The sequence below is a fragment of the Aplidium turbinatum genome, chromosome 18, assembly GCF_918807975.1.
Source record: "Aplidium turbinatum chromosome 18, kaAplTurb1.1, whole genome shotgun sequence".
NCBI classification, from domain to species: domain Eukaryota; kingdom Metazoa; phylum Chordata; class Ascidiacea; order Aplousobranchia; family Polyclinidae; genus Aplidium; species Aplidium turbinatum.
In genome coordinates, this window is record NC_137489.1 from 18,367,361 (window position 1) to 18,387,419 (window position 20,059).

The 20,059-nt window shown below is 36.5% G+C and overlaps 1 protein-coding gene across 1 annotated transcript; it reads left to right on the forward strand.

The window, feature by feature from the left end:
* The first annotated feature begins 9,499 nt into the window (after positions 1 to 9,499).
* Positions 9,500 to 17,601, forward strand: LOC145787244 (ceramide kinase-like). The gene is made up of 2 exons (XM_082598959.1): positions 9,500 to 10,762; positions 17,140 to 17,601. Exons 1-2 carry the CDS (start codon positions 9,500 to 9,502, stop codon positions 17,599 to 17,601), a joined length of 1,725 nt encoding a protein of 574 aa, XP_082455085.1.
* Positions 17,602 to 20,059: the final 2,458 nt, after the last annotated feature.

A 20,059-nucleotide genomic window follows, 5' to 3' on the forward strand; every position in this document is an offset into this window, starting at 1 on the left:
CACACCAAGGACGTTAGATCGCAAGAAAAATTAGTAAGAACAAAGAGGTGGAAAAACACTGTAGCCTACCAACGCAAAAAAAAACGAAAAAGAAAAACAGAAAACACGCAAACGAAACGACGGACTTGGAAAGCTAAAATCTTGCAATCAACTTTCAAAAACGCGGAAAAAACTAAACTGTTGAAGAATTGACTTCAGCAAGTGCCAAAGTTACTATTGCAATTATGACACAATGAGTGAATAAGCAAAGTGATTGAGATGTAACAATACCAGTTTCCCGTACGCAAAAATGGCGCGACAGAAGTGTTAAAAAGTCGTCTGAAGTTTGATCGGCATTTTCAGGTTTGTTGAGCATTTTATCTTTCTATATAGAAAAATATGTACTGTGATTATGAATTATTTCAAAGTTTAAAAATGCATCGCGGGCCACACCAAAAGTTCTCGAGGGCCGCATGCGGCCCGCGGGCCGCGTGTTTGAGACCCTTGCTGTAGAGGTTCTTGCAACGGTCAACTCAAAGGTAACCCCAGAAGCCTTTCACGTGAAAAAGAAGGCTGGAAATTTTCAGTGTCTATTTCTGAAAGTTTCTGTTTTAAAATATTATCACCGTTATGTTTTATAGTAGTTTCAAATGTAGTTTAACAGCAAACAGAGCTGCAACAAATTAGAACTGGGGTTCTAGTAGGCCACCCCAAAATGTGCAAAGCCGCCATCAAACTGTTAAAGTAAATTTAGCAACAAAACTATAGGCCTAAATCTATGCATATTTATTCAAGCTTTTTATTGTAGATCAAGTCTTCTGAAGACTTTGTAGTTGAGAAGTGCATCAACGACCCTTATCAAACTACTTTATCTACAAACCCAATGTCTCTGTAAACAACATATGGCCAAGCATGCAAGTTTATCCCATAGGAAGCTATTTTCTCTATACAGTTATTCAAGATTTAAAATTGATCACGTCTATTTGTAGCAGCCTACTCTTTAAGAGTCTCAATCTCATCAAAATTTCTGTCAGATTTATACTGTTGTAGTCTGCAGGACATTCCTGGTAAACACAATTACCGTTGGAAGTGATTATTTTTGTTTAACTGCATTTATTTATTTGTATTTTGCGTCAGACTCAAACTGGTCCATACTACAATCAGTCAAAAAAATATATACAAAGTAGATCTTCCTCTGAAGAGCTGAGTCATGATGTGCCAGATGCGAAGGTTTGATAGCAACAGTCCATTTGCATTAGTGCATAAATCCACTGGTTAGCAGGCAGGTAACAATTACAAATTAATATAATTTTTTACTGATCAAAGCTTGGAAAGTTGTGATATTGCAGTCAACAAAAGCAGAGGTGATGCTCTCTGCAGATGAAACAACATTCTGTAACAATTATTGCATCCAAACATGTAGGTGCTAACGCTTTCATTGCACTTTTACAACTAAATTTACAAGTCTATAAACCAACTAGAACAAGCAGAACTTGCCGCATACGTTACATTATAGCTTGCACTTTAAGGAAACAGAAGTTTGAAGATTGTAATTGGCCTAGCAATACTGCAAAACATGATTATTTATTATTTGAAGGATAATTATTTATATTAAGATTTCATAGTGTCTCGTGGGTTGCACAATAACTTTTCGTCGTCTCATACGTGGCATGAGACGTTTTACGCATCATACGTTTTTCGTCTCATACGTCGCATGCATGACGCGGTAAGTTTTTGAGGCCCTTGTTTTCCAGCTTTTATGATTTACAAAGCTTGGTTAACGAGCCGTTTGCTTTTGCATTTTACGAGGCTGCTTAAGTACCGCTTCTCAAAATTATCCGTATTTAAAGTGTTTCGAAAGTTGTATAAATGTAGTTTGGGCATCTGAGTTGCTATGTGCTTCCAGCTTGATTACAAGTAATTTTCTTGGGATCATTTGACATTTACGTTTGATAAGCATAAAAATAGAGTTTTGGTAGAAGGAGTTGTCTGTTAGTTTGCCATACCACAGACGTAGGCTACAAAACGTAGCAACATTCAGTCCTTAAAACTCGTGTTTTTTTCCGGCAGCCATCGTGGCCTACCGAGAGCTCCTTCTCGGCGGCCAAATCTGCGTGCTTGGAGGCCAAAATACAATTAACGATAGTACAAGTAAATAGAATTAAACTTGCAACAATGCTAAAATGATCACTTAGTGTTGTTGAAGTAGAATCGTTGTACCACGCAACGCAATAACTGCTTTATCGGGATTGTAATCCGGTATTGCGGGACCATCTAACGACACTAAATTGTTTCAACTGCTCGCTGCTCAATTGTTTCAACTGCATACCGCCTTTCATAAAACCTGACGATTTATACCGTTATGATGTCACCATTGAGGGTGTGAAGTCACTAACGCACAGCGGGAACATTTCTCAGCTATGAAGACACGTGTTTTCCCCTCGGATGTCAACTTTGAACCTAGTTCTCCTTTTTAACAACGATTAACATCCGACAACATTGAATCAAAATAAAAACGACAATATTGCCAGCCGGTCATTAAACGTCGGGAATTACAAACAAGACTTACAGCTGGATACATTCCATACAATGGCAAATGTTCTCGCACAATACAACATTGGTGATTATGACGCGCTGACCTAATTCTGCGTCACTCTTTGATGCTACATATTTTCGGCAGTTAATCCACGATCATTCTATTGCGAAATTAAATAATTGGCTAGAACAAACCGGCGGCCAAACTTGGCCGACTGAGGAGGTAGCATCGGCGGTCATTCAAGCACTACTTAGCGGCCATGGCCGCGATGGCCGCCGGCTGCTTAAAGGCTTGACATTGAAGTAACTATGTTTTGTATGTCTGTGGCAAAACAAAAATAAAGTGGCTCTAAAGAGCAGAATGTGAGCATACAGTCGAGTTGGTTTTGTAAATTATGAAATTGTTGTTGTGTGTTTGGATGGTTTGGCTTTGAATCTTTACCTTCAGACTGACAAAGCTTCTGATGGGTTATTCCTGGCAGTCTTCAAGTTCAACTCCTGCTAAAGATTTCTTTATTTACTTTTTTATCATTAAAAGGACACTTTGGAAACCCGTCAAACGACACTAACTAATTGCATCTCTCTTAAATGTGAGAAAAGAAATGAGAAAAAGCAACGACCACAGAAGCGTAATACCGAAAGCGAACATTCGTCACTTATTGAAAAACAAAAGTGCACATGCTAAGGATCTTCTCATTTGAACCTGATTGGTCATTTGCTTGCGTTTATTTCTTGAAACAGGTTTTGGTGGTTATGAGCAATATTGTACTTCCTGCTGTGTGGCAGTCATTATCTTGTAATTGCGTAGCAAACCCATAGTTTCGTTGCCATCAAGATATAAAAACCCAATTTAAGTTTTCTGCAAACTATTTCTGCCGAGTTTTTGTAGCAGAAACTGAGGCACAAAAATTCACGAAATTAGGAATTTTTATTAAGACTTCTCTCAAATGTATGTGAGCTTTCTTCTCTATTGATGGTTTGGAGGGCAGTAATTTACTGTTAGGTAACAACGAAGGTTCTTTTTTAACTTTTGTAAATTTTCTATTAATTTTCAGCAAGGTGAACGTATTTTTATGAAGGACATTTCATGACCTTCTGACAGCGGCGTAAAGATTTTGAAGTTCAGCGGATTGTTTTTGGCTTGCTTTGTAGGATTGTCACTGCAAACGTATTTCTTCGTAACCGAGTGAATTATTTATTTGCTCTGATTTGACAAGTTTAAATGTTATAACTTAAAGTTCAATTAACGAAGGATTTGAAATGTTATGGTATGACAAATTTATTTTATTTATGGTACAGAAATATCAGTACTGTAATGTGAATGGTTGGATTATAGATTTTAAATCGATGGTATGCAAACACTTGTTAAAATATTTGTCAATATTTGCCAGTAGCCTAATTTTTTTTATTCTATTATCAATGTTTTATCTTCTTTTCATGTTCTGCAATAGCTAGTGTAGTTTATCACCTAAAGCCGGTATGTGATGAAGTGGCAAGACTAAACTGACATACAAAATGCAAGCAAGCGATAACACCAAAATGTCATGCCTAGGTGAAATATTAGCAATACTGCTCAAAGTTTATCAGCAATAATTTGTCACCATCTTCTAGTGCAAGGCTTCCAAACTTTTTTATTGTGCGCCCCATTTCAGAAAATACTTTTTACGCGGCCCCTTAGTGGGCAGTTTCCGGTGTAAACTGCCCACTATAGGCCTACTTTTAATTTGTTTACTGACCCTAAAATTACGTGTGCTACCCCGTTTTGGACCGTGCCCCATAGTTTGAGAAGCCCTGTTCTAGTGGTAAGTCTTATATCTTTAATTCATGGTTACTGCTATTTTAGGGATTTTTTGTTTTTTTTTAAGTTCAGTCTTAATTTAAAAACTTTTATGATGCTCATTTTGTTTCGGCTTGTTGAAATTTCAGTATGTAACCTGCAAGAAGACCACCTTCCGTAATGGAAGCGTAGCTAGGGGGGGGGGCGGGGGGGAGGCGGCACTTTCAGACTACGATTTTTAATTTTGATTATAATCTGATAAAAAAAACTCATTTCATTTTCACATGCTTTTTCTTGAAGGGGTGGCAAAATCTGAATCCGCCCCGGGCGGCACATTCCTGCACATTCCCTAGCTACGCCACTGCTTCCATTTACTTTATACAAAGCTTACAGTTAAACAATATAAAGTACATAGTCTACTTTTTACGAACAAAAAGACGACAAGAAATGAAATATTTTGACAACATCAAGCAAATTACTGGAATAAAAAGCATACCGGAAGCACTAATACAAACAAAAGACGTAACAAAATGGAGGCAGTTCATAAGGGAGATCACAGCTGATCAAACATGATCAATCTGTTGAAGAAAGTCTAACTTTCGGTACCTGAGGTATATTGTTACTGTTTCTGCCATTTAAAAGAAGTTAAACCCACCGACCACATAGGCCAGCAATAAGATTGTGATATAAAGATCATCCAACAAGTTCGTACTTGATGGAAACGCTTGTGTACACAATTTTGAATAAACTCATATAGGCTAACATGTGGTTGAACAATAGATTAACTATTTATTACTTACAATCTTTTCTTAGTTATGGAGAATGACTTACTATCGTTATTTTTTTGTTCTAGATACATTTGATACACATGCAAATATTGTTTTGTTTTTTAAAGTAAATCACGTTGAAAAAATGAAAAATGTACCATTGTGCAAACAAGTAGGCAACATCGATCACCAGTTGATGAAAGATATTTATCGTGACAAAAGCAGCACTAAGAGCGTGCACAGATGGCATTGCATGAAGCAAATGTGTTGCATCAATCACCTTTGTGACAAACAATAGCGCACTGACGTCTCACAAGTGTGGAAGGTTTGCTTGTGACGCTTTTGGTGGCCATAGAATTTAATGAGTTCGCTAGGTGGTAGAAAGTTTTCAGATATCTAGAGCTTGCGCTGGTAGTGTGTGGTTGTTTAGAGTTAAACAGCGATACGGCTTGATTAGTTACATTTTGCAGACTTTTCCAGATTTTACCAACTTTTGATAACTGTCAAAATGAATATTTCTAAAAATCATATTTTAACGTCTTTTTTGCAGCCTTCCCGAGTTGACAAATTGGGTTTTAGCATAACAACTTCACAAGGCTTTGAAAAACAAAAACAATAGGATTCATAATATTTCATTCAGTTTTTAATCGCTTGCTAACGCTCTGATTGCACGTTTTTTAACTTACTTTTTCTCATTTTTTATTGCTTTCCAATAGCAACAAAAAGATTTTACAATACACCATTACAAGTAGAAAAAAACTATAAAAACCTCAAAAAATTTCCGTCAGACGATAGCAGTAGCGGTGGTCAATTGCGACCAATCAGGCCGCATCTCCAGGTAGTTATGTTTTTCGTCATAACAATTTTGCGGTAGATCGATGATCAAGCAGAGGTAAATATACCAGAAAAAACAAACTGCACCCACTTTGGCAAGGGTTTTGAAATGGCAGAGTTTTTATTAAGAGGACACTTTTGTTGTTTTATTTTTCAATAATTATAAAATTGTTTTTCAGTCCACCTAAATGGGCTAATATCGCTGATTTTTCATATACATTTGAAGCCGTTTGCGGTAAAAATTGATAAGTCATATTTTGGCATTTTGAGAAAACGACATTTTATTCGAAAATAGTATCAGAACATTTTATTTTCCCAAGAAACCGAAGTGTCGTTTTGAAATTATAATATTCGCTGATGACGTCAGGTTGTACGTTTTTGTCACAAACATGATGGAGCACAATGAATTCATTGCTATGATCACTGACCAGGTCTGACACGAAGCAACTGCAATAGTTTTACACGCATGCCTTGCCTACTTGGAGTTTATTCTTCAAAATCGAAATACGTAATTGCCACGCACGCTAAGTTTGAAATGTAGATTGGTTTGGTCAGGCGGCCTAGTCTATATTGTTATGGCCGATTTAAATTTTAAAGAACAGAAAAATAGTTACGTCATAATGTAATTAAACGAATCACAACTGAGTGAGTGCAAATCAGCGTATTGGTCACGTCTATTATGGATTTAAAAAAGAAGAGGGTGACAGCTTGTGATTATTTTTTAATATCCTTAATTTTTGTATTAGTATTTGCAAGTGTTAAAATCAAAAGAGCAACAAGTGTGATTATCTTACTGTAAAAATCCCATAGAAATTCCGTGCTCCCTGCAGATATTTAAGAATCTAATATTATGTTTGTACTTTGTTTTGGTGAACTCAGCCATATTAGTTTTTCTGGCGGCAACCCTACGCACATATCAACTTTTTCCCACAAAAGATTAGACTTTCGCAAAAATGGGCTGCTTCGTTTTTGTCGAAATCGAATGAATTACAACTTGAAACGCTGACAGATCATTCTTTATACTTTTCTGACTGCAAACGTTCACTTAATTTCGCCAAAATGTGACTTATCAACTTCGTCAAACGGCTTCATTTCTAAATTTATTCAAAAAGTAAAACGGTAATGACCAAGCCACCCATATTAAAACAAGTAGGCCTACTGCAAAGAACACTGGTTTCATACATATGTGATCCCTACACAAGCAATCCGCCCTGGCAATCTATGGGTTTTATGTTTGTTGACAGATAGATTCACTGGTCAATGCTATTCACCTGAAGTCCCAATTCCGTCATGGCATATTATGTAATATGTCGTCAAGGATGCGGTGCTTTCAAGTGGTTTTATCAATATTTACCAAGTCATCAACTAGTCAAATTTCAAATAAAACTCATACGTTGTTTGTTTCAAAACAGGTTAAAAAAATTGCCAAGAAGCATTAGACATACGGGACGAAAATATTTGGGGGCACAACAAAAAATTGCCCAAATTGCGCTATTTTATAGAATTTACTCAAATGTACATCAAAACAGCTATCCACTGAGCTTAAGAACACACAGAGCTATTATAACTTCAGAAAGAGCCGCTTGCCCGAGTCGTAAATGGAAACTGTGCACTTAACGTTGACTCTGTCTATTTATGCAGTGATAAGACTTTGGTTGAAAGCCTATTTCAAAAAAAAAATCTGATGACTTTAGAAAGGTATTTCCTCAAATATTTTGAAATTATATTATAAAGTTGCTTTCTAAAAACGTTTATAGCAGAACTGATACCAGTTTATTTAAAAAAAGGCATTCAGTATTTAAATGTATTACACATAAATATGAATTTAGTAAACTGTGGCTTTGGTAGAGAGATATTTCTTGAATATCATAGACAGATAATTGATAGCAACTTGATAGGATTGAATTGCATAATTCAAAAACAATACATAAAATAAAAAAATAACTACATAAATTCGAACTTTTTCGGCAAAACTTTCTGCCCTTGTCAGGAAAATAACTTAACTCGTCTAAAAAAAAAACAACAGATATTCGTGAAATGTTAATAATAAATGAGTGAAATTAATTACAATCTGCACTGAGCTACCTACAAATACAACTGGAGAACAAACACAAAAGGTCTTAACATTCTGTTATAAACTATGCGGGAGTGTTGGCACAAGACAAGATAGCGAGCGGTTACAACATTAAGGAAATCAAGGAAAACAACATAAAACAAACGTAATTTAGTATAAATTAAACAAGAAAGATGCCCCTCCAGCGAATAACTGCTTGCTGAGCTTAGGGTTGTGCTGCTTTATTCAAAGTGCCTCGTGAATTTTAATTTTAAACTCTGATTGACAGTTTCAAATTATTTAGAATTCAATGTAAATTTGATGTTGCAACAAATACTGTAGACATAAATGTGGTCTTTGATTGCACTGTATTTGTTGATGTCTGTTAAATTCAGGTGTTCCGTTGCTCTTGTAGCCAAATGTCTTGTGGACATACCTACGTACTGTAGTATGCCGTGTTCGTGTCATTTATAGGCAATGTTGGAACGAAAAAACTGAAGAACGGGAGGTTTCAGCGAAAATATCTGCTTTTAATAGTTTTGTACAGAGGAACAACGTCGATATTAAATATGCGTTTAATGAGTTGATAGTTTTTTAGCGTATACGAGTGATTCGTTTTCTTGGAAAGGTATGGATATAGAGTTTTGGCGATTTCATTCATGTATTGTAGTGGTATATGCGGTAGCAGTACTGCAGTAGCAATAGTAGTAGTAGTTTTTGACGTTTTCACACTCCAAGCTCGTTGTCTTTTAACCAGTTTTTTGATATATTTCCACATTGGTAAGCTTTGTCGAAACCACATTGTAGCGCAGTAGTTCATAATAGTACTTGATAGTATTTTTCAATGCATTATTGATTGGATTCTTGCTATTAATACTACTAAAAGTGCTCAATGCCAAGCAAAAAAAACAAGTAGAGCAAATTACCTGCATGAAACAGAGTTATGAGAAAGTAATAACAACATTTGATTGTATTCTATTGTGTATTCTTCATAGCACCGGTATTGCTGAATAGGCTATGTGTAATAGTTTTTTGTGGCAGAGAAGAGAATGAAACACAAGGCATAATCTCATTCACGTTTCACCACAGTATTGAATTTCATTGCAGATTAAATTCATGTACATGTAGGCCTACATCATTAAAACGTTTAGGTTTCTCTGCAGAGACTCAACACCATTGACTTTTGTACCATGACTCTTGCCACCAAAATGTTTTCTCATTAACGCCACATTTACGTAGCATGGCACCAACATGACTCTGTTGACTGGGAGTGCCTTTCGACTCATTCGTGATATGAAGTACAATACATCATATTACACGGTTATTACGCGGCTTATACCATAAATATAAGTTAGCGAGCACACAATAGCTTTAAGTATAACAAATACAAATCAACTGCTAAGAACCGTGCATTAAGCTTAACTGTTTATATTCTGTTCTAGCATCAAGAAATTCTTGATATATCGACGTAGGGTGTTGATAAAGATGCTTGTTAATGTAAATTGTAGGACAGTTCCTACTCAAAGTAATCAAGTAAAATTTTTGTGGAATAAAATGAACTGCACAGTCAGTGTAGAAGACGATGTGCTTCATTTGAACTGCACAAAACGTGCATCTGGCAATTCTCTACTTCCACTTACGTTTCAACGTTCTATTGAACTTGTGAACGTGATATCGACCACATATGGAACAGACGAGTGGCGGATTGGCAGGAATGGAAGACCAATCTCAAAAGGAAGTCTGAAGAAATATTTCTGCTCCAAAATAACTTCCTGCTTTGTTCTCAAGATTCATTATTGGGTCAAAGTTAAGAAACGACGTAGAAAACTGCAGACAATCAATCTTCGAACATCTAACGAAAAAGATTGCAAAGAGAAATGTGAATTCATAAAACTTCAATTAGGTCAGACTTTGAAACGACATGGTTACAATCGACCATCCAAGTTGTTGGTTATTATTAATCCAAACTCTGGTAAGAAAAATGCCAAATCCATTCACAAAAAACTTGTTGGTCCATTGTTTAAACTCGCTGGAATTGAAGAAACTGTTTTTGTGACAAAACAAAGATTTCATGCTCAGGAATACATTGAATCCACAGATATGTCTAAGTATGATGGTGTCGTAGTGTTCGGAGGAGATGGCACAATATCAGAAGTCGTAAATGGAGTTTTAGTTTTAGAACAAAAGAATCGTGGCATTCCACTAGATCATGATCCCACTATTATCGACAAACAAGTGACGTATGCAAAGCCTTCCATAAAGATTGGATTCATTCCAGTTGGTACTGGTAATGGAATGGCCTATGTAAGTCAAGGTGTAAGCGATCCAGAAACATCAGCCCTGCAAATAATTTGTGGAGAAAATCATCCCATGGATGTATCATCGATTCATGATGATTTTGGAAAATTCATCGCGTTTTCGACGATATTGAGCACGTTTGGCATTGGCACACACGCCATCCGCAACAATGAACGGTTTCGTTTTCTTGGTTCGTTGCGACACATACTTGTTGCCGTTAATGCCGTAACAGACACGCGCCGTTATCCTTGTGAAGTAATTTACCTCCAAGATTCAACAAAGGACTCTGAAGATCCATCATCCGATACCACAAAATGTCGCTACCCTTGTTCTGTTTGCCTGGGCAATGATGATGAAGCTGCAACGAAGCAATTGACTTATTTATCATCCCAATCGTTCAATCATGGTTATAATGAGGCCACGGAAATTCGGGATATTGTTTCAAGTGAACTTGTTAAAGACGGATCTAATGAATCTGCTGATATAACAAATCATCCAACCGATCATCACAACTGGAAGGTAGGATTGTATTAGTAAGCCATGTGTGTAGGCGTGGGTTTGTGACTTTGTTTAGCAGTCTCAAGGACTTTTTAAAAGTAGTAGGCTACAGTACTTAGTTGTACTCATGCTGGCACGTAGCGCAGGAAGTAACAATTTCAATAAAAATATCTCAACGTAAGCCAACAAATTAATTATTATCAATTGTGTTATGTTATCCGGAGAAATATCTTCGAACGAAGCAATGTGATTAGAGGAGCCAATTTGATAGGACCAATGCTCTCAGAGCAGGGATGGAGGAACCACGTGGGCCTCGTGGGCCTGGGCCCACCTACTTTATTTTCTGGGTGGGCCTGGCCCACCCAGAAAAGTGGGTGGGCCTGGCCCACCCACTTTTGAAAGCCAAATTTCTTTGAAAAGGTAGCGAAAACGGCAAATTAGAGAAAGAGTTCCAAAAAAGCTCTTCACTCATACACACTAGTTTGATTACACAGGCCAACAAAAAAAATTTGGCACAAAAGGTGAGAGTCAATTTAAAGTATTTCAGGGCCCCTGATTCCAAAAATGCACTTAGTTTTTTTCGAATTTTCGAAACTACCAGGAATTGAATTTCGAACCAAGATTACGTTCTTCCGAAACAAGGATAAAATTTTAAGCAGCTACTTTATTGAGGAACACAACTTTGTATTCTGTAATTATATAAATGGCCTTCGTACCTTGATGGGTGTTGCTCAGTAGGCTATAGTAGGCCTACCATAATAAAGAATTGCTTTTGTTCATCGATGGCTTTGTTTTGCTTATTCGTCTAGTTTGTTAAGTCAAGCAATGTAGCCTATGTATTTTGTTGTTTGTACTTAGTAGCTTACTTAGTAAGTCTGATACTGTTGAAGTCAACAAATATATTAACGCAAAGCACAAGTTATATATTCTACATCTTAATATTGTATCCTAAGACTTGCTTCACGTCGTATTTTGATTGTTACTAGGCCAGTAAACGTTAAATAGCCGTTTGTTTGGGTTGTAATCAACGTGATTGGTTCCAAATAGCGTTTATAAAACTCAGAAATGTGCCTGGGATTACTTTCAGTTTTGTCTATGTAATAAACGACACGACGTTAAATCTATAGGGGCTCAAAATTGCGAAAAAAAAGTTTTTGCTGTATCTCAAAAACTAGAGCCAATTTGAAAAAAAAGCAAGTGCATTTTCGGAATCAGGGGCCTCGAAATACCCTAAAATTACTCTCACATGCCGTGCCTTTAAAAAAAAAAAATTTTGTTGGCCTGTGAATGATGAAATCTACTGTATAATCTTCAAACTTTTCTGTTGAGCCCAACTGTGGGTGGGGTTGCGTGTGATTGGTGGAGTAATCTATAAATCAATCTAATTGTTCTCTAAGGTTAAAACAATGATAACATTACATATTATGCAGTGCATGCACGTAGGCCTACTGTATAATGCTGCAGATTATTTCTCCCAGGTTGGTATTAACCTATAACTGTGTGTGTATTTTGCCTTTTTATTTGTGTGTACATCGCCATATTTTGTAGAGTGCTATAGAGCAATATAAAAATTTTGCAATTTGTTTGGCCAAATCGGGCCTAAAAACGGAAATTTTTCGCTGGTTGGCACAAAAAGCAATCATGAAAACACAATCTAGGCTATAAACGATTTGAAGTATTAGGAATGCAACAATGTTATGGGGGGTCTGGGGGGCGAAGCCCCCCAGAAATTTGATTAACTTTGACTGCTACGCTTTTGAGCCCACTTACTTTTAAAATGGTTCCTCCATCCCTGTCTCAGAGGACCACCTTTTGAACGAAGCAATGCATTGAAAGGCAATATCCTCGGAAACCATAAAATTGTTGACGATTTAAACTTGACCTTGTATAGTTTCAGACTTTACAGTTTTCTAAAACTGCCACAAAGCTACAAAGATGAGTTTATTGCGCATGGTATGCATCGAGATAGTGTAAAATTTGTTTTCTAGTTTATAATTATATCAAAGATTTTTGAAGACTTTTTATAGTTTTTTTTTTATGAATAATTATATAGCCTACATTAAACTTGACATATGTATGAACGTATACATTACCTCGGTTGATAACCTTAACTTTAAATAACTTAATTTACTTAAGTTTTCGGAGGGTTATAGTAAAAGAGGGTTTCTTTAATAATGGGAAAGAGACTTTATTCAGGAGGTTTTTAAAATTCTAATTGCTGTACTATGGTATTAGTTAATTCTTTATCTCTGTATTGATAGCTTGAACTTGAAAGGTTAGATTAAACAACAAAACTGTTAATAGTACAAAAAGTGCTCAATTCTAGCAAAAAGTCAAGCAAAGCCAATTACATCAAGTATAGTTATTACTTTTTAAAACCTCTACAACTTGTTTCACCCTAAATCTTGTAAGCAATGAAATACATGAGAGTTGGAAATCTTCTCGAAGACGACTACAGAATGAACGAGAGATTGAGGAATATTTAAAAGCTCTTGCTATCATTTCAGATGTACATTTTTTTCCACAATGGAAGCGCAAGACATGCTGGGTATTTGTTTGAAAAATTATTGCTTCAATAAGATTTGACACTTTATCCAGGACACAAGCACGACTGACAGATCAACTTTTTATAGTGTGCCTGATACCATAATGGTACCCTTCAAAGGACAAATCGTTTGAAACTTTAAGTAAAGAACGTGCAACACCTAATCTGAACTTTGCACGCATAACTGGTCAGGGATTGTATAATTTACAATGGATGAACTCAAACTAAAACCAACCTCATTTTTTCCAAGTTTATTGACAAAAACTTCAAAGAATAAACACGGTCTTTTTGTAAAAACGTATCCATTCCATCACCAATGGTATTTCTACTGCTTGGCATTAACTTTCTCGTTGTTCGAGATTTCGCATGGAGGTATCGGAACTTGGCTTTGAAGAAAACAATGATAAATTGTTGGAGGTTGTTTTGGTTGTTTAGGCCCATTAACAAAAACAGTTTCATAGTCTTTCGGCCAATGCCTTTCACATACTGAAGTGTGTTGTGAACGTGACATGTTTTCACGTGGAATGCTCTTGATCCACCGATCTCTTTCTTCTTCTTCTTTATCATTTTTTGGAAGTCTCAAGACAGTTTCTTTGTTTTTTGTCTTAGTTTCCATTGCATCCAGTCACACAACATTTTTGAACCATGTTAAATTACTTTGATACAGAAGCACACTTTTTAAAACTTGACTGTATTTGAAACATAATGATAATGATGCATCTTGAAAGAAACACTTGCATAGCATTAGCCTACAACGTCATGTATGTATGATTGGATATCATTTAGCACATTTACCTAATTCTAGCTACAATTTATACACTTTTTAATTACTATATCATGTCTGCTATACCCAGGAATCTGATTCTGCAAGTTAGATATGGATCTTACATTCAAATTTGTGTAGCTTAAGCTTAAGTTGTTTCTAAATTTGACCAACTGATGTGCTTTATAGAAACTGAATTACTAATAGTCAGTTAAATTTCAAGTACAAACTAGCTCAGACTTATATTTTATGCTTAAAAACAATCAACAAAAGCATTGCTTAATTTTTTTTGAGGTATAGCTATATTTAATCAACAGCATAAGTGTAACGACAACAGCAATTTTACAACAAATCAGCTAACGTTAAGCACCTTACTTACCTGTTCTAGACAAAAACTGCTGATTCAGAAAAAAATCTGCTTCAAGTCACAAAAAATGGCGCTTGTGTACGAGGTTCAGGGGCTCTATCCACTTTTAAAATTCGGGGGGGGGGGGTAATTTTTGGACAGTGAGTTAAAATCATCATAGTCATTTCAACTTCTAGGGGGCGTAGTCCCCCAGACTCCCATTGCAGCATCAGCTTCATTTATCATCAATGTGCACAGGGTTTCCAAATGATTTCACAAAGTATGTTTCGGAAATGGCATTTTTGTGTAAGCATTTAACTAAGTTAAAATTCTACAGCGTAAACGCCTGTCTCGTAGTTCCCGGTTACCAAATCAAAGAAGTGATAACAGCCGAAATATTTTTTTTCAAAATTCGATCAATAAAATATCACAAAACCTTTTCAAAGCCAAATGAGTGAGGGAGTGATTTTGCATTGCTCAGCCCCCCTTCAATGAGTAGGGTGATGATCACCCCCCTCACTCCCCCCTCCCCTTGGGTAGAGCCCATGACGAGGTGTCTAACTGAAGATGGCTATGGCTATAGGCTTACAACCCAAACAACACCGGTCTCACACGGATATTAATTTACCAAAGAAGCAGCGTTTGAAAACTAGTGCTGTGAAAACTTATCCTGCAGGTTTTGCATGTCCTCATTGCAGACAACAAATTGCAAACAACTATGCGGATGAATACCGCTCATGATAAATTTATTCTGGCAGCTTTGTTGACTCAATGTTGTGACAAAACAATGACGTCTCAGATTACGCAGCATCGAGAGCACGTCATCAGTGATCCATTGCATCCGAGCATATTGCGATTTACAAGAACCCTAGCGGTCTGGAGCAAAGATTTCGGATATCGATTTAACAACAAAAGATTGATCATGGTAGATCTGACGTCAGGCAACAAGTGTGTGACGTCACGACATTATCTCGCATTGTTGTTGCCTACCAGCGTTTGCACAATTCCAGAAAATCAAATGTTAAAAGGAAATAAAATATCCATTAGCTTACCGAGTGAAGTAACTTAGCTAACAAGATTTTTATAGAACTTAAACAAGCAGTAACCTTCTGCGTTTAAGCTTTCCATTCCAAGGTAAGGAATTTATATTGATGTACAGTATTTCAAACCAAGTAACAAATAAAAAAAGCCTCCCAAACGTAGGCTACTGTATCTTTTTTACAACCCTTTTTTTATCATGGCTCTCCAAAATTAAAAAGGTTTTGTTAATTTAAAGTCATATTTATTAAGCGAAATAATTTATATTACACGTTTGTTTAAAAGTTAATTTTAATCTATATAATTATTCAGTTATCTGTTTATGGTGTTGTGGAATTACTTTTCTCCCAAAATTACAAAGTTTTGGATAAGTAAACAAATTTCAATGTATCTTGATCCAAACCACGCACAATAAACTCATCTTTGTAGCTTTGTAGTATTCTTAGAAAACAGTAAAGTCTCAAACCACACAACGTTGAGTGTACATCATCACCAATTGCAGTGCCTCCGAGAATCTTCTGCCATTACATGGCTTCTTTAGTTTTAGAGCACTCTGCCTTTCGCACACTACTTTGAAAAAACCAAACTCATGTATAATGCACGTCTTACTAGACACTCTTCCAATGATTGTTATTTTGTCCCACGTTACGCCTCATCCCGACTCCAGCGCAGCATTAAATATGCCGGAGTGAAAGTCTGGAACTCCTTACCAACGAGCTTGCATTAATTGTCATTTTATTTTTTTAAAAAACAACACAAATATTCACTCATTGCCAAATATTAGCACGATTAATTTTGTATTACCTTTATGCTACCGATAGACTACTAAATATATTTCTCTGTGACCATCTTCTAACACCTTGTCTCAATTTTCGTTATTGAATTATTCTTATCGCAATTTTAGAACTTCTATTAGAATCTGGGGTATCTGCTTGACTCGAAGACCCATGGTCTCTTCGCAGATTCCCGTTGCTGAAAATTCCTTTTTTATTGCTGTATTTATTGTATTATATTTACCTACAACGAAATAAAATCAATCAATCAATCAATCAATCTTTCATAGATGGCTTTCGGATCTCTCAGGTCTGAACCTTTGTCACTGCCTGTGAACATGACTAGCTTAATTTGGGATATTTCTATTGAAATTGTCACTTAGCTACAGGCTTGTAACAAACATGCATGAAATTTGTACACCACTAGATCACTGAGTTTGTACTTGGGGTCAGTTTGACCTCTCTCAGTATTCCTACTTTTAGGTTATTATTAACTTGGCCTTACTTTTAGTGTAAATACAAAGTTGTGGTAAGTCAAAAGAAGCAGTGGTCCATGAGAAAGGAAGCGGTTATTTAGAAAATAAAAGTATTAAAAGAATAACATGCCTTGTTCTCACCAAAAAGCCAATCACCATGCCATAATTTAGTTTTAGAGCATGAGATTTTAAATCGTGGGGATGCGAAACTACTTCCGATTTTAGCTTATCAGCAACACTAAAAGGGTTAATTTTTTTTCAGATTTACAAAATAATGTACTTTTTATGGGTGATATGAGAATAATGAAGTTGGCTCTGAAGTAATTTAAGGTTTTTATTGAAAAGCTTGCAGCAAAGCGTAAGAAATTGACAACTGATCCTTCTAATGTGGCGGAACAGCAGAGCTGCGCGTTCCGTAGGTGGAATCTAATCAATTAATCATTGTTGTTTGTTTTAGGTCAAGCGTGGATACTTCAGTTCGGTGTTGTGCTCTACCAGTGCATGCAGTCATTGCGGTTGTCCGCATGGTATCTCTCCATCAGCGCATATGGCCGACGGTACAGTTGATCTTGTCTTCACGAAGAAAACATCCGTCAAGTACCTGAGACAACTATACGGATCTGGAAATCATCTTCAACTTCCTTTTGTTGAAACAATCCGTGCAAAGGCGTTTCATTTGCGAGTGTTAACGGACTGTGATGAAGTGAACAGTTTTGACAAAGACACTTCAGTTACGACACAATCGCTTTTATCTCAATTCTCAAACATTCCTAAAAAGAAAACCAGCGTCTCCGGATGGGCTGTGGATGGTGAATTTCCAAAACAGGACGAGAAAGACAAACAACCTAGCGATGACATAACGTGTTGGGTTCACAAAGGATTGATCCGTGTGTTTTCAAAAGGAATTGAACACGAGTAGGCTAGAGATTTTTTTACTGGATAGCCGTGGGTCAAAATATTAGTTCTGTATTTAATATGAACAAACTACAAATATTGTTGTAGCCTATCAAGACCGGATTAAGGGTACCGTAGACCTAAGGCTGTTTACTAGAAAAGGGCCTAATTTTCCAAATCAAGCTACAAAAAGTAATAAAATACATACATGAAAAATTGAAAATATTTACTGCAAAATAACATAAACATAATAGAAAAATGGCTAATGATGGCGCGTAATTGGTTTGGGAAACAAACGCAATTTTTAGTGTCAAATTTGAAGCAGATAGAAAAGATTTTGGAAAGAAAGAAATGGATAGTAGGTACCTATGGTAATACTCTACCTAATGATACTCTAAACCAGGAGTTTTCAACCTTTTTTCCACCGCGACTCCCTCAGAGCAATCAATGTAGTCTTGCGACCTCCCCTTAAAAGTATTCAACAAAAGCATATTTAATGCAAGATTTAACCAAATTTGATTCATTCCGATATCCAGTTATGTTTAGCTTTTCTGTTCCAACGTAAACTTCCGAAACGAAAAACGTTTTTTGCGACGTTATTGTGGCTTTTATTACATTTCCTCCGATTGTTATTTCCATTGTCTATCAAGCTTAGCTACATAATAGGAGAAAAAGAAATGAGAATAATCTACGTTTTCGCACTTTCACGGGTTGAATTTATTGCAATCTTTTATGGATTTATTTAAATCAATTTCAGTGAGATGATTGGTGATGCACATTTTTAACTATCAAGTTTGTCAATGCGTGCACCTGTTGCTGAAAGAACTTTTAAACAAAATAGCCGACACTAATTTTTTTCAATGCCATTGAAAACGATACTGAGAAATCTATATTTTGCGTAGGATTCTACATAATTTTGCTTTTTTTACCATAGCGTTGTTACTGGTTAACTTTAGTCTGCACAAAGCAACGTAGGCCTACAAGAACTTGGTGAAAAATATCGAATGCTTTCCTGTAGCCTTGCAACGTCTGAACGCTCAAACGATATAATAACCTCAAGTAGAGGAATGGTCGATTGCGAAAAAAAACACAGTTTTTAATCTTTTCTGGCAAAACCTTCTCACCACTCGGCTGCGTAGCCGAGTGGTGAGAACGTCTGCGCGACGTTCGAAAGGACGTGGGTTCGACACCGCTCCAGAGCGCGCAGCTGTGTCTTGGCAAAGACACTTAGGCCTAATGGCAAGCCAAAATAAAGGAAGCAGCTGACTCGAAGACTATATGTCACTTCGCTGCTTCCTGTCTCTGTTGTATCCCATCTGTGATCGCAGTGTACTGTATGTTATCGCATTGGGCGCAAATAAAAACACGATTATTATTATAAAACAATACACTGGAATTTCCAACGCCTCGCGACCCTCCGAAACACGGCTCGCGACCCCCAGGTTGAAAAGCCCTGCTCTAAACTCAATTTCGATAAAAATGGCGCCTACGTGGTTTTGGAAATGGGATCTTCATATGTATTGACTCAACTCCGTCATTCGTTTTTAAAGGGATACTAAAAGAAAAACCTGGCTTGGCGATTTTCCACGTTCTTTGTGTTTAACATGCTACCATAAAACGATTTTCAATAAAATTTTGCCCCATTGCGGTCTGACCACCATTGCGTGCGTGCTTTTGTCAGAGCTTTCAAAACGAAATTGGCCTGAGCAGCGAAGCGTGCGATTGTACAGACACAGTTACGTCACTAAAGACTATAATCACGCAATAATTGTTACTGCGGGCGATTTGACTGTAGGCTATGTATGTATGTACATCAAAACAACACATTTCAACATCAAAACATCAGATGTGGTAACATGGCTTTTGTTATTGCTGTCTTTAGTGACGTATTCTCGAGCAGTGTTTGCACTTTTTGGTCATTTTGAAAAAAATGAAAATAAATGAAACATTGGACTTTGGGCCTTACCAGCGCTATTGAAAACAATTTTTTTTCGTTAATTTTTTTGAAATGTATTCTTGAATGTTCGGTTTACTCATTTTAATGCTTAATTCCCGTTTGAAATTTTCATTTAGTATGCCTTTAAGCAAAAACTGTAGGCATACTGGATCTGCATCACTATCAGCCTTACAAAAATTTAACCTTAAAAAAAATTGAGGGCAGAATTTTTTCAGGGCTTAAGGCTATAGCCTTATTAGCCTAATGGTTAATCCGGCCCTGTAGCCTATGTTCTTATGCAAGACTCAATTACAGTTACCTTTGTAATATGCACCAGTCGATAGAAAGGAAATTTGTGCCAATTGACACAATCTATTGAAATTCGTTTCAAGTTTTCCAAAAATGGTTTAATTTTAATCCGTTTAATGAATTGAGTTCTGTCGTATGCTAGTATAAACATTTACGGGTGATTTCAAAACACAACAATTTTCATACGTAGGCTAAGTTATTACTGTGCAAGTCTAAATTACGACCTACGGTGACCATT

Coding starts and splice junctions, on each gene's coding strand:
- LOC145787244 (XM_082598959.1), top strand. CDS start 9,500: ATGAACTGCACAGTCAGTGTAGAAGACGATGTGCTTCATTTGAACTGC. Junction 10,763..17,139: donor CCGATCATCACAACTGGAAG/GTAGGATTGTAT, acceptor TGTTTGTTTTAG/GTCAAGCGTGGATACTTCAG.